The sequence below is a fragment of the Girardinichthys multiradiatus genome, chromosome 19 (genome assembly GCF_021462225.1).
Source record: "Girardinichthys multiradiatus isolate DD_20200921_A chromosome 19, DD_fGirMul_XY1, whole genome shotgun sequence".
Lineage (NCBI taxonomy): Eukaryota > Metazoa > Chordata > Actinopteri > Cyprinodontiformes > Goodeidae > Girardinichthys > Girardinichthys multiradiatus.
This window is the reverse complement of record NC_061811.1, coordinates 3252463-3267227: the sequence shown is the minus strand read 5'-3', so window position 1 is coordinate 3267227 and position 14765 is coordinate 3252463. Positions and strand designations below refer to the sequence as shown.

At 39.6% G+C, this 14765-nt stretch overlaps 1 protein-coding gene across 1 annotated transcript in view; it reads left to right on the top strand.

Annotated features, from left to right (window-relative positions):
* LOC124884947 (uncharacterized protein C14orf132) overlaps positions 1 to 5870 on the top strand; it is a 43747-nt gene extending 37877 nt beyond the window's left edge. Inside the window, exon 2 of the mRNA XM_047393012.1 lies at positions 1521 to 5870. Within this exon, the coding sequence (XP_047248968.1) occupies positions 1521 to 1757 (237 nt within the window). The 3' untranslated portion in view covers positions 1758 to 5870. The remainder of the gene's footprint in view (positions 1 to 1520) is intronic.
* The last annotated feature ends 8895 nt before the right edge of the window (positions 5871 to 14765 follow it).

The window sequence follows — 14765 nt, the reverse complement described above, 5'->3', positions numbered from 1 at the left end:
CTTGATTATCATATGATGACACCACTGCATAAGAGTGGATCCAGCATAATTATTATAATTATAACAATAATTGTTATTATATTATTATATCAGTGATATTTTTCATTGTTTCACTCAGTCACATGTTAACTCTCTCACCAACACACAAAGAAAGTTTTCTGAATTTTACCACATCTATTTAAACAATAGGGTTTAGTATTGTGAATGAAGCTCCATGTCACAGAGAAAAGTTGTAAAATAAAAACATAAAAAATTTAAATTGTAGAAATAAAAAAACATCTGGTGTAGGAATGGATTTATTGCAAAAACAATTAAATAAATGACAAAAAGTGTTAAAATTGGTATTGCAGTCTTTTTTTGGCAATAGATTGTAGAGCTCTGGATGTAAGCAGGGTTAAACAAAAACTACTTGCAAAAATCAGTCATTCTTAAATACTCTGAAGGAACCGTCAGTGAAAAAGTCTGTAAAAGTAACAATTTCAACCATACTGTTGGTTTTTAGTGTTTACAAACATCATCAATTTAAAATTATAATTGGAGCTATAAATCACTTTCTTATCATGGTACCAAATTTTTCCAGATAACGATAAACAATAAGTGCTCATTCCTAATCTACTGTATGTTAACAGACATATAACTGCTGAGCATTATGCATGCTACACCCAGCATTTACATCATTATGTTAAAACAGTTATTAACAAAGGTAACTTTGACAATGATGAATGTTATTTAAAGTGTTATGCAGCTCTAAAGATTATAGAGGTCATATTTTAAACTCTGATAACTGTTTCAACAGTTATCATTATTATCAGCAGTGCCTGTGTGTACTTCCTGTTGAGTAAGTGGAGCCTTATCTTAACTGTGAGATTTCTAAACGTTTGCCATCATTTCCCAATCCAGCAGGTTCCATGACAGAATGGGGAGTCAGAAAAGGGATGCAAGAGAGCAACTTAGCGGTGATACCCTCATCTTCCTGTAATCTCTGAAGTCCAACTCCGTGTTGGCAGTCTGAATGAACAGCCGAAATGCATCAGTAGAGAAAAAAACAAACTCCTTACACGTTCTGCTCTGACTTCATTTTTAACTCCTCAGAGGCACAGGGTTCAGCTAATTCAGAGCCTTCTTTCTGCAGTGTTGGCTTCCACACCGAAGATTGTTGTTGATCAGAGTGATCCAGTAGTACTCATTTACTGGGTTACAATTATCAGCAGATTGCTGATCCATAGGGGGTAAAATGGTTCCTTTTACTGTCCTATGTCTAAGTGTCTTTCTATAGAAACAGACTTAATAGTTATTGATAATTACCTCTGTGATCTGTGTATCAGTAGAGACAAGTTTTAAGTACAAAAATTAAAATAATAAGAAAGCAGCCATATCTTGACTTGCAAGGCAATGCTATGTGGAAATGTCAAACTTTCATAAGCTCTGCTGTGTGTTTCATATAGACTATAATATGTCTATTATCTAACATTCTTAAACCATTCTTGCTTTCCTATCTTTCTATTTTCTTCCTCTTACAGATCCCAGTTATGACTGGAGCCTTCATGGACTCTTCACCCAATGACGACTACAGCGGTGAGCATTCGCTCTTCAACTCTTCGGCGAGCGTCAACGCCACGGCCTCTGCGGCCTCGGTGCACGGCCAGCCGGAAGAGCAACAGTCCATGTCGAACGACGCCATCTGGCTGTGGATCGCCATCATTGCGACTATAGGGAACATTGTGGTGGTGGGCGTTGTGTATGCCTGCACTTTCTGATAGACATGCTCAACAAGACGAACTTTACAATCACATATCCAGCTTTCTTTTCTTTTTATGTCTGGAAACATAAACAAGGCTCAGCAGAACAGACACACCCTCCATGTCTCAATTTGTCTTTCTCTTCTCAGTAGATTTTTGGAGCTGCTAGATGTCCCCTGAAATAAGTTCTGATAAGTAACAATTAGTTTGTTGGTATTCTCCTGTATTTGACATCAGTGAGCCTTTTTAACTCAAAAACATTTTGTTTAAAAACATGATTGTGTCCATGACTCTTTGGTTAATGTTAGATGCCACAGATCTGTGATTTCAGCCATTATCCTGCAGATTTTTCTAATTACATCTCTTTTTGTGTGTTTTTTTCCCCAGACAATAGCTTTATTTGTCAGATAGCCACAATAATAAATATTAAATTAGGTTTGAGAGGCTGGTTAAACCAGGTCAGTCTAAGCATTTATGAAACAACACTAAGACACTTAACACCTGGACATGACTAATCACTCTGTGGAAGTCCAGACATTTTGCCAGTCTTTCTATGTGAAGCTGAGCCAAAAAGCCAAGTTCTAATTTAGCCGTCTGTTTATGTTCCAACCCTCTCTTATATTCATAGGATATGGATCATGACCAAAAGAATGAGATGCCAGATGTTGAAAGGAGCTTCCTCTGTAGGGTGGTGAAGCTGGGCATATAGAGCTGCTGCATCTGGGTCTGACCTTAAGGAAGACCCAGAACCTTCTGGAGAGTCTGTATTCCCTTGGTGGCCTGGGAACCAGGGATTCTTGAAACTAAGCTGGACAGAGATGCTGGGTAAAGGGATGTTGGACAAACAGGGCAGGAGGAAGGTAATATTTTTATACTAAGGAGGACTGAAGCCAGCATTTCTCAGTCATAGCATGGTAACCTGTTATCAGCTTAATTCTAACAAATCTTTTTTAATATGATTTAAACCAACCTAAAATCCAACAGAAATGGTTCTGCACTGCCAACTGTTGAGGTGCCAGTAATGCTATCACTGATATCCTTGCGGCCTCAACCTCACCCAGTCCGGATGTCATGAGAAAGAACAGATGAAGAGCAGGAAATTAAGATTAACACAAGTTTAATTTGGAAGATAATAAGTCCAATGATTTCCCATGCAAAATGAATACATACAGAATAACACAAAGAAAGAAAATTACGTAAGGCCTTACAGAGAGATCGCAGGTTTCAGCAAAGCATTGCTGTCTCTACCCAGATGTCTACCTCATTACAAATGCCAGCCCATCTTATACCCTCACTTCAAAGCTCACTGACTGTGCCTCCCCCTTATGCAGTCTGGTGTAAATCAGCCAAGCTCACTTGTGGTATCTATACCATGCCCAAAAGTCGACATTTATTGCTTTATTGTCCATACAACCAGCATTTACTGCTTGCAGTTGTTGAGAACTTCCTAACCTCTGTTTCAGCCTTGTTCCATCCTGACTCCTGCTGTGATCTGTGATTCCTCCTCAAGGCTCACTCATGTTAAATCTCAGTTTAATGTTCCCACATGCAAACTAAACTAATAGCATGAAAGTACAAGATTTTAATTCTCAACACAACCTAATTACTTCACTTTACAATACTGACCATTTATAAACGAATGGCTACATTAACATGTAATTATTTTATTTTTTATCTAGGTTCAGTAAAGATCTGCAGCTTTAAGCTAAATATAATTAGAAGCACAAGTAAAACTAAAATCTTTGAAGCCTTGTATTTTGCTTCAAACCGGTTTTTACTGAATTTCTGATGTTGGAAATTTGTTGGTGTTGGTTCTGAAGAACAGAAAATACGTCCAGCAGCGACACAAGAGAGAAGGGAAATGAAACGAGCTTTGATAGAGCCAGTCTAATGTTAGTATTGAACAACAGATGTTTAGGGAAAACTTTCTGAATTGTTGCAGACTATATATTTTTTTGCATATGAGACTTGGGATTCATTCCTTACCTCACTTGTGTGTGGCAGGGAGTAAAACCTAGTGTGCATGGACCTTTAACAGCTCCTGTTGTCACCCTATTGAACAGCAAAGTCCAGTCCTTTGTCTCAGTCATTTAGACAAATTAAGCAAAATGTGTGCTGGATCATCACTGCAAGTATCTCTGTAAAACTTCAGACCCCATTCATCACAAAACTCATAGATGGAACACAAAAAAGTATTATTCAGCAGGAAAATGTGGTAAAAACTGGTAATGGTTTCTAACTCTTTCACCTTTCTTTTCTGCTGTTGCAGCTGACGCAGAGTAGACATACATTTTCCTTTGAAACAACTCAGACAAGTGAAGTGCACCAGTGTGTGGCTATAAAAGATTGTGAGACTGAATTCATCTCAGTCTAGACATGCAGTAAGAATCAGAAATATCTTTGGCTCAGACTGATCTGTAGCAGAGCATCGTTTAGCTTCTGATTATTTATCCATCAGGAAAATGATTCTTGGAAAGAAATAGGCATTGTGAAGCAGGAAGCGAGTCCCAAGCCTTTCCTTTAATGAAGGCAGCTGGACCACATCGGTCACATTCTAACTGGGACATGGTAACATGAACAACACACTCGAGCATTAATCTGCTACCAAAGATACAATCGCTGCTTCTCATATAGAAAATGTGATATAATATTCTGCAGCCACATAAATATTAGAGCTGCGAGGCACAAATATTTGCTTACAGAAGTCTGTGCTTAGCTTAAACCAGATGATACGGTGTTCAAACTACAGGAAAAGTTCATACGGTGACACTTCCTATTTAAACCATGAGTTGCAGTCACCTAGGTGTTTATCGTCAGGCCTTTCTAACATCATCAACTTATTCTGATTTCTGGACTGAGAACTAGAGAAAAATACACATGGTAGCTCTTTGCTAACTAATGTTTCTTCCATGATTTCCAACATAAATTCAACATATAGGGTTATAACGTCATTGTGAAAACGCTATACTTGTTCAAATATCCATTCAAGGAAAAAAACATGGATTACTGTGACTGCTATATTATGTAAAACAAAATTATATATAAATATATAATGTGGTAAATATGAGTGTACTTTTACATGTTTCAAAGAAAGACTTTTAAATTTGGTTATTTTTAATAAATGGTTGAGGTAGAAATATTTAGACTTGTAAACCACAGACACAAGGCTCTTTTTGTAAAGACATAATGCTACTAATAAAGTTTCTGTATTGATGTAAACAGTTTTTCTTTGTTGACTAACCAAATGCCTTTAGATATTTTGATGTCAAGTTGTTCACTAAAAGGCTTGGTCCATAAATGCAAACTTTGAATCCAGTACCTGATTTTGTTCCCAATTTCATTTCTATCCTATTTCTGTTCTTCAGGAAGCCTAACCTCAGGCTGTTTTTACCCATTGCTGCTCAGAGGACATTGATCTTAAGGTCAAACGGTGCCATCTGTTATTTTGACATCCTGGTTGCATCCCTCTTTTATGTCTCTATGTGCTGTGCTGCTCCACCTTTCAGTAAAGTTGGTTTTTGTGGAGCAAACAAGAAGACTGCAGCAGTTCTCAACTTTCAGTCCAAAAGTGATCAATCTAGATACGATTTGTTTGTTTCAAATCTGCTGAACATTGGTTGATTCTGTGTGTATCTCTACTAACAACAAAGTGCAACATCTAGGGTTGAAGCTCCATTTTGATACTCACCTTCCAAGCAAATAAGATTTTAAAAAGTGCATTCTTCCATCACAATCTGGATTTCCTATGCTTGAATGTGTTGGAGACCAACTCAGTCTACAGGGGATTAAATTCACTGGTTGCGGTTTTTCCAAGCCTACAGTAATAAAATCATAGTGTCAATATCCTCGCTGGTAGAAATATGGTTTTCTCTAATTTCCTACTTATTTTTTATGTCCATATGTTTTAGTCTCCTCTGTCGTCTCTTTGGTTCCCCTGACTTCTGGCAGTGTTTCTAACACAGCTGCTGTTCCTCCCACCAAATATCTCCTTTGGGTTTTTCTCTCAACTCCTCAACAGATTCTTCTTCTGTCTCCATGTTTTGTTTAGTTTTTACAGCTGGTTATAAATGAATAAACACTATATTTAATCCATGAACACAGAAATAAACGTTAATCAAGGCTCAATACAAACATGTTTATTCTTGTGACCATTTAGACGGAGCCCAAAATCTTAATTTTGTTGTTTAGCAAACCCTCGAATAAAACTGAAAATAAAAAGAGTGGTTTTGGTTATGTTAGGAGATCTTAGTCAGTCATCATAATCATCATAGACTAAATTTAGCCTTTTAGATTTGTTTTGGGCTCCTTAGATCCTGATTTTTGGCACAGTGCTTTCAGCCACTTAACTTGGCTGGGACTATTACATGCTAATGCATGGCACTTACAACTTTCAGATGATTTTGTATGTGAGAAATCCCTGGTCTTTATTTGTGATGTCTCTGAAAAAATAACCCATTTTGTCTCTGTTGTAACTGGTAATGTCATTAATATTACTCAGGTATTAATCCGACTGGACAGGGCTGCGTAGAAAAGGAAAAGGGACATTTTCTTGTGACTCCTCGCTTGCCTTACAGTCTCATTATATGACACTTCAGTGTCATCCAATGGAGTGTGACAGCTTGGTGATAACATGCCAGGTATATGCTTACAAAGGCCACATGGACACATTTTATGAAAACTATCTCCTCAAACACTTACTGGAATGTACAGTATCTAACTACAACCTAAATAGGCGACTACTTTCATCACCTCAAAACTCTATGTTCAAAAATAATGATGAAAGTGAAAGATTGTACATTTAGTTTTGCTAGTTGTACAAAAGTGATAAAAAATATGCAGAAATACTCTGTGACAACTTGATGTTTTATTTCAGAGGTGATGTACCATCAGTTTAACCATCTTCAGATGTAATATTTATGATGACTAATCACATCATTCATAGATTATTGTGCACGATGAGCACATGCATGTTTTCATTATTAGATGTTTACAGGCCTAAATGTCAATTTTCACTACATCTATGCTCTGGCACAATTTGTCATCCCATTGCATTCCTGTATGGTAATATTTTAGGCACAGCTGTATCATCACAAAATCATCCAGAACTTTAAGACAAGAGGTTCAGTTGCAGCGATGTTTGGTTCAGGACATTCAAGAGAGCTCATCAGGAGCATGAAGAGCTCCTGGAGGGATGCAGAAACCAGAAACATGACATCAACTTGAAGAACCAAGAGTAGCTCACCAGATTTCACCCAGAAGACCTTTGTCAGAAAGAACTGCAGAGGTTATGGAGATGAAGGGTCAACATGGTAAGTAAGGTCATTTTGCATAAATAATACATCCTATCCATTGATTTATTGGACTCCAACAAAAAGACATTGTTTGCTGGGCTGTTGTCCTATTTTCAATGCTACAACATGTGATTCCAGAGGGTTTTGCCAGTTCTCAGGCAAACATTGATGTTCCTTTTCAATTAAAAAGTTTCCATTTTGTACCAAATACATTTTTGTTTCTGAATAATAAATCAGCCTTAAAGCTAAGTCATAGATATACAGGTCCTTCTCAAACAATTTGCATATTGTGATAAAGTTAATTATTTTCTATAATGTAATGATGAAAATTTAACATTCATATATTTTAGATTCATTGCACACTAACTGAAATATTTCAGGTCTTTTATTGTCTTAATACAGATGATTTTGGCATACAGCTCATGAAAACCCAAAATTCCTATCTCACAAAATTAGCATATTTCATCCGACCAATAAAAGAAAAGTGTTTTTAATACAAAAAACGTCAACCTTCAAATAATCATGTACAGTTATGCACTCAATACTTGGTCGGGAATCCTTTTGCAGAAATGACTGCTTCAATGCGGCGTGGCATGGAGGCAATCAGCCTGTGGCACTGCTGAGGTCTTATGGAGGCCCAGGATGCTTTGATAGCGGCCTTTAGCTCATCCAGAGTGTTGGGTCTTGAGTCTCTCAACGTTCTCTTCACAATATCCCACAGATTCTCTATGAGGTTCAGGTCAGGAGAGTTGGCAGGCCAATTGAGCACAGTGATACCATGGTCAGTAAACCATTTACCAGTGGTTTTGGCACTGTGAGCAGGTGCCAGGTCGTGCTGAAAAAGGAAATCTTCATCTCCATAAAGCTTTTCAGCAGATGGAAGCATGAAGTGCTCCAAAATCTCCTGATAGATAGCTGCATTGACCCTGCCCTTGATAAAACACAGTGGACCAACACCAGCAGCTGACACGGCACCCCAGACCATCACTAACTGTGGGTACTTGACACTGGACTTCTGGAATTTTGGCATTTCCTTCTCCCCAGTCTTCCTCCAGACTCTGGCACCTTGATTTCCGAATGACATGCAGAATTTGCTTTCATCCGAAAAAAGTACTTTGGACCACTGAGCAACAGTCCAGTGCTGCTTCTCTGTAGCCCAGGTCTGGGGAATGCGGCACCTGTAGCCCATTTCCTGCACACGCCTGTGCACGGTGGCTCTGGATGTTTCTACTCCAGACTCAGTCCACTGCTTCCGCAGGTCCCCCAAGGTCTGGAATCGGCCCTTCTCCACAATCTTCCTCAAGGTCCAGTCACCTCTTCTCATTGTGCAGCGTTTTCTGCCACACTTTTTCCTTCCCACAGACTTCCCACTGAGGTGCCTTGATACAGCACTCTGGGAACAGCCTATTCATTCAGAAATTTCTTTCTGTGTCTTACCCTCTTGCTTGAAGGTGTCAATAGTGGCCTTCTGGACAGCAGTCAGGTCGGCAGTCTTACCCATGATTAGGGTTTTGAGTGATGAACCAGGCTGGGAGTTTTAAAGGCCTCAGGAATCTTTTGCAGGTGTTTAGAGTTAACTCATTGATTCAGATGATTAGGTTCATAGCTCGTTTAGAGACCCTTTTAATGATATGCTAATTTTGTGAGATAGGAATTTTGGGTTTTCATAAGCTGTATGCCAAAATCATCTGTATTAAGACAATAAAAGACCTGAAATATTTCAGTTAGTGTGCAATGAATCTAAAATATATGAATGTAAAATTTTCATCATGACATTATGGAAAATAATGAACTTTATCACAATATGCTAATTTTTTGAGAAGGACCTGTACAGAGTCTTGCTGCAGTGTTAAACATTTTCAGTTTTTGTCTAGTTACAACCCTAAACTTCAATTGTTTGTGCAGATTTTTGCACATGGACCAAAGATTGTAATCAGAATACCTTGCTCCACATGTTTGCTGTTTGGCCTCCATGCTTGTGGCAATCTCCAAACTAGACCTTTTATGTCTTTCTTTCAATAAAAGCATTCATCTTGCTACTTTTATATAAATCTGGATTTGTGGAGAGCACATCTAATAGATTACCTGTCAGAAGAGCAGTTGATCTGTGCAGCTCATCCAGAGTTACCATTAGAATCTCAACTGCTTCTTTGATGAATGCTCTCTTTGCCTGGCACGTCAGTATATGTGGACAGCCATAATCTCCACTGCTTTCTCCCTGACCTTCCTGCTGTGTTCCTTGGTCTTCATGATGGTGGTTGTTCTCCAGTGTTCTCTAACAAACATCTAAAGCCTTCATAGAAAAGCTGTGATCAGGTTACACATTGGCGTAATCTGTTTACTTGCAAGATTATTTCTGAAGGATATTGATTGCATTGATGTTGATTTAGGGTTGTAAGTGTAAAAGGGACTCGCATGCAGTACAATTTTACTAACAGAAATTTTGGAAAGCTTCTACTATTTCTTCTGCTGCACAATTAGACTCCACTTTGCATCGTTCAATCACATAAAACCCCCCCAAAAAAGACACTGAAATGTTCTTATTGTAAAATGATGAAATCTGGAAAAATTCCTGTGCACTTTACATCAGGCCACAACTGCAGTCAGTAGCCTCTAGTAGTAGTAACTTTTGTTTGTTCTCCTGTATATAAATGTTTCAGAATAAATAGATGCATGTAAACTTCTATGGAAACCTGCCATGATTGCTCTGAAACTGCTACCGAGTGCACCAGAAGGTTGGAGCTTTAATGCCCTGGCTCCATGATGAGCAGCTTGACTGGCAGCTGTCATCACTAACAGATAGTGCAGACGTTTCTCGAGCCAATAGGCTCTGTGTTATTATCTTATGATGCTACCTGAGAAAAGGCAAGATGAGGAGAACATTTCAGTGGGCTGCTGCCATGGTGATGGCAGGCTGTAAGAGGATTTTGATAGCACCTTTTTTTCTGGCTCTCATTTGTGAAACTTTATCTTCTCTTCTTCTCTTGTGTGTTTTTTCTCTTTCCACAAACAATTTTTCACATAAAATTTCAGGCCAAACCTAATAATGTTCTGGACAAATTTATGTCCATTAGGCTAATGACCAGTCCAGACAATGAAGCTCTTGGTCTTTTTTGATCACCCATCTCCATCAAGATAGCAATCACAATTTGCTAATGAAATTCATCCTTCATAAAGGGTCAGACAGTATTAATAACTGTTCATAAACATCTAGTGCAGAAAAGTGGAAGAAAACAACATTTATTGCTATACTGCGGTTTTCTTTCTGTCTCTTCTCGTGTGGGTTGGTGAATACTGTGCCAACTGTGACAGGGAACAGAGAGCATTAATGCAATCCCCAGGGCTCAACCACCCCCTGACGTTACTGTCTCTGCCTCTCTGAATACGCTTCATTACTGTTTCTCCATAATAGGAGCTCAGCATTTAAAAGATTGGGCCCTGCTCTTTTGATTTAGGTGCATTGGTGAGTGGAACACTGCCTTTCCGTCTCTTTCACAATCCTCTAGAAGGAAAAAAGACAGGAACCAAATCTTCTGCTGCACATTTTCTCAAAAGTAATTTATAGGGCAGCTGAGCCTTGGAATTCAGTGGAGGAAACCCCACCCACCTGTGCATGTAGCCAAATCTGTCAAAGAGTCTGTGAGGTTGGTTATGTGTTGATTTTTGCCTGCTGCTTACACTTACTCACCACTAGATGCCGCCAGGATTTCAAGGTGTGGAGGGTAGCATGTGTTTCTCATCTGCAGTCATCTGGAGGAGTATAAGAAGGTGGAGCTGCCTTTGTGGTAACTTCTTCTGGCCAAACCTTAAGGACTATAGTCTTGCTGAAGCTCATAGTTTCCTTATCCTTTCATGGGCTCCTTCCTAGGTGACTTTCAGTCCAAACCTCAAAGCTCCAGCAACTTTCAGCCCTGGCTTCAGGTCCCTGCTTTGCATCCTTCCAAAGTCAAGTTTCCAAGCTCCCAAAGAATCTACTTGGATCAAGTACTAGCTGACGGCTCAAAGCCCTTGTCGTCTTCCAAGCAAACCCTGCTCACCCTCCACCAACCAACTATCCACCACCAGCTTCCGAGAATCTCATCAGGTAACCAAATTCACAAAATCAAATTGCCAAAATCTCATCTGAAACCTTCCCCTAAGAAACTCACCACCACTTTGAAATACCACAGACTCGGCAGCAGTCTCACAGCTCTCCCCAACTCGACATCATTCTTCCTCATCAAACTCGCCTCCATCCACAGTAAGCCAAAGCTTAGATTGTTTTCCATCTGTTTCCTAAACATAATTTAAGATTACTTGCCTCCTGAGTCTCTCCAGTCCTGGTTCCAGTATTCTCCTTTTTAAATAAACCTGTTAAACTTTTCTCCTGCCTCCTGAATGTCTCTCTGCATGTGGGTCAAAACAATTAAACGAACGATAACACAAAGATAAAAAGCTTGCAGATCTTATTTTACTTGACATTCCTCCTGGTCTTACTGAGGTAAAGAGACACGGGGTGTTCACACAGCTTAAATAGATTCAATTCAGTTTATTTATATAGCGCCAATTCACAACACATGTTTTCTCAAGGTTCTTCACAACAGTCAGGTTCATACATTCCAATTAATCCTAACAATTGAACAGTGCAGTCAGATTAAATTATTTATTCAAATCGGATAAAAGGTTTTTCTATCTAAGGAAACCCAGCAGATTGCATCCAGTCAGACACTTGCAGCATTCATTCCTCCTGGATGAGCATGTAGAGACAGTGGACAGTCACTGGTGTTGGGAGTTATGATTATTGATTGATTAATCTTGATCAATAATTATAATTAAAAATCATAATTTGACAAAATCAATTTCTTAACCAAAATCCTCATTTATGAATCGAGACCAGAGATGTTTCTGGTTTTGTAATTGTGGCTCAACGCCTTTGACAATTACAACCGTTAAATACTCCGTAATAATTAATAACTATTACCAGAGATGTCACTGTTTAATCGACCGTTTCTGCCGAAACGTGTGGAACGTTAACCTTATCTTGACTGACGAATCACTTTCGCACACAATGAACACAAAACGCTCTCTTTTTATCTATGTGGATATTTATTAATCTTCACCTACTCAACATGCAAAATTGTACATAACAAGGGTAACACATCTAACTAAGTAAAAATGAAGAAAGCAGCAGTGGGTGTGTATTGAATCAACCAGCATTTATGGCAAAATTGAGAATATGACGAAGAGGTGTGGTGGTGAGTGGAGAGTGGGGGGGGGGGGGGGGGGGGGGCGCAACTCCAACTGTAACTCAGTTATTCTGACTCATAAAACTTCCCCCAACTCCTGAGCAGACAAAGGGTTATAAAACTTTTGGCGGCAAGCTAGCCAGCAGTGAGGTTGGAGACAAAGGAAAATGGAGAATTTTACCATGAGGTGATTTTAACAGTCCAGTCTTACAGCGCACCTGCGTTGACTCTCAGGTGGTAAAACACGCACAGAGCTGGCACAGCGGCTTCAGACATCAACACAACACATCAAAGTTTCAATAACAAGGTTACATGCACATATCATTCAGAACACATGAGATCGCTTCTACAACCTCTGACCCTGCCCAAGGTTTCTGATAAAGAAATAAAAATAAAGGATGGGTTTTACTTGGTGAAGTTTCCTTCTGGGGCAGCGAGTGAGAGGAAAAGGGGGGTTTGAAGCGTTGCTGCGTGTCCGCAGTTAAACTCCAAGAAAGCGGTCAGTCCTTGTCTTCTGGCCCTCTTGGCGAAAAGGAAAAATAGGATCTGACCATCAAAGTCGACTCTGGGATGAAACATGGTTGCGGTTCGACTCCTCGAAACTCCGTGTCCTTAGTTACGTGTTAAGCTCACGTCTTTGATCGGCAAAGTGAAATTTCTGGCCTTCTTATTCCAGAAACCTCAGTTAGGAATTGTTTGTTGTCCAACGAGAGAGAATGAATGAACTCTGCAAAGAGCTCTTCTCTTGAAGTGGCGCACTTCAGTCGCTCGTCCGGTCTCTAGCAGAAGGCGGGGTTTTGCAAAACGGATGCCTTCCTATATAGCATCTTGTGACGTCAGACTTGGGACGCTCGTCATATCCGTCACAATGCTCGATGGGATATGTAGGAGCGGCTGTCCTGGATACCAAATGGCCGATGCCATTGGAGAGGCACAGTGACGTCCAACAACGTGCAGATAGTCCAATACTCAGCAAACAAGTGGTCGACTTTGCAGCAATCCCTCATACTGAGCATGCATGTAGCGACAGTGGAGAGGAAAAAGTCCCTTTTAACAGGAAGAAACCTCCAGCAGAACCAGAACCAGGCTCAGTGTGAGCGGCCATCTGCCACAACCGACTTGGGGATAGAGAGAACAGAGCAGAAACACAAAGAGAACAAAGAAGCACTGATCCAGGAGTACTTTCTATGGGAAGGAAAAGTAAATGTTAATGGATGTAGCTCCTTTAGTCGTTTCACCTAGAAAGAAAGAACAGATAAACTCTGAGCCAGTTTTCAAGGTTAGAGTCTGAAAGAGAGCACATAGAGTTAGTCACAGTAAAAGCTCAGTCAATTGCCATGTCTAGGAGAGAGAAAGGATTAAACACTGAAAGACAGGGCCAAGAGGATCATCTGTAGAGGGTGAGCATTAAGTTGTTGCCAGCAGAAGCTTGGACGATGCCCCTCTCCAGAAAGGTGTCACAGGTAGACACAGAGTCAGGCCAGGTGTAGCTTCTAGGAAGAGAAAAGAGAGAAAAAGTGAAAAGCTGAAATAACAGCAAATAATGCAAAATTGGAGAGTAGTAGGAGAATGTTGCGAAGAGGGTGAAAGTGGTCGTTATGTCCTCCAGCAGCCTAAACCTATAGCAGCATAACTACACAGGTAGCTCAGGATAACCTAAGTTACTCTAACTATAAGCTTTATCAAAAAGGAAAGTTTTAAGCCTAGCCTTAAAAGTAGACAGGGTGTCTGCCTCACGGACTAAAACTGGGAGCTGGTTCCACAGGAGAGGAGCCTGATAACTAAAGGATCTGCCTCCCATTCTACTTCTAGAGACTCTAGGAACCACCAGTAAACCTGCAGTCTGAGAACGAAGTGCTCTGTTAGGAACATATGGACCAATCAGATCTCTGATGTATGATGGAGCTAGATCATTAAGGGCTTTATATGTGAGGAGGAGAATTTTAAATTCTATTCTGGATTTAACAGGAAGCCAATGAAGGGAAGCTAAAATAGGAGAAATATGATCTCTCTTTTTAATTTTCATCAGAACTCTTGCTGCAGCATTTTGAATCAGCTGAAGGCTTTTTGCTGTAAGATCTGCTGTAAGACAGACCGCTACAGGAGATCCTTCCTGCCCACAGCGATCAGCATCTACCTGTATAATATGAGTTACAACAACATTGAATTTCCTTTTGGGATTAATAAAGTATTTTTGAATTGAATTGAATTTTAACTGTATTTTGTGGACATCCTGATAGTAACGATATAATAGTCCAGCCTTGAAGTAACAAATGCATGGACTAGTTTTTCAACGTCACTCCTAGATAGGATATTTCTAATTTTGGCAATGTTCCAGATCTGAAAGAAGGAAATCCTAGAAACCTGTTTAATATGGGGTTTAAATTACATGTCCTGGTCAAAAATAACACCAATGTTTTTTACTTTATTACTGGAGGTCAATTTAATGCCATCCAGGTTAAGTGATTGACTAAGCAGTTTCTTTTTAAAGACTCCGGTCCAAAGACGAC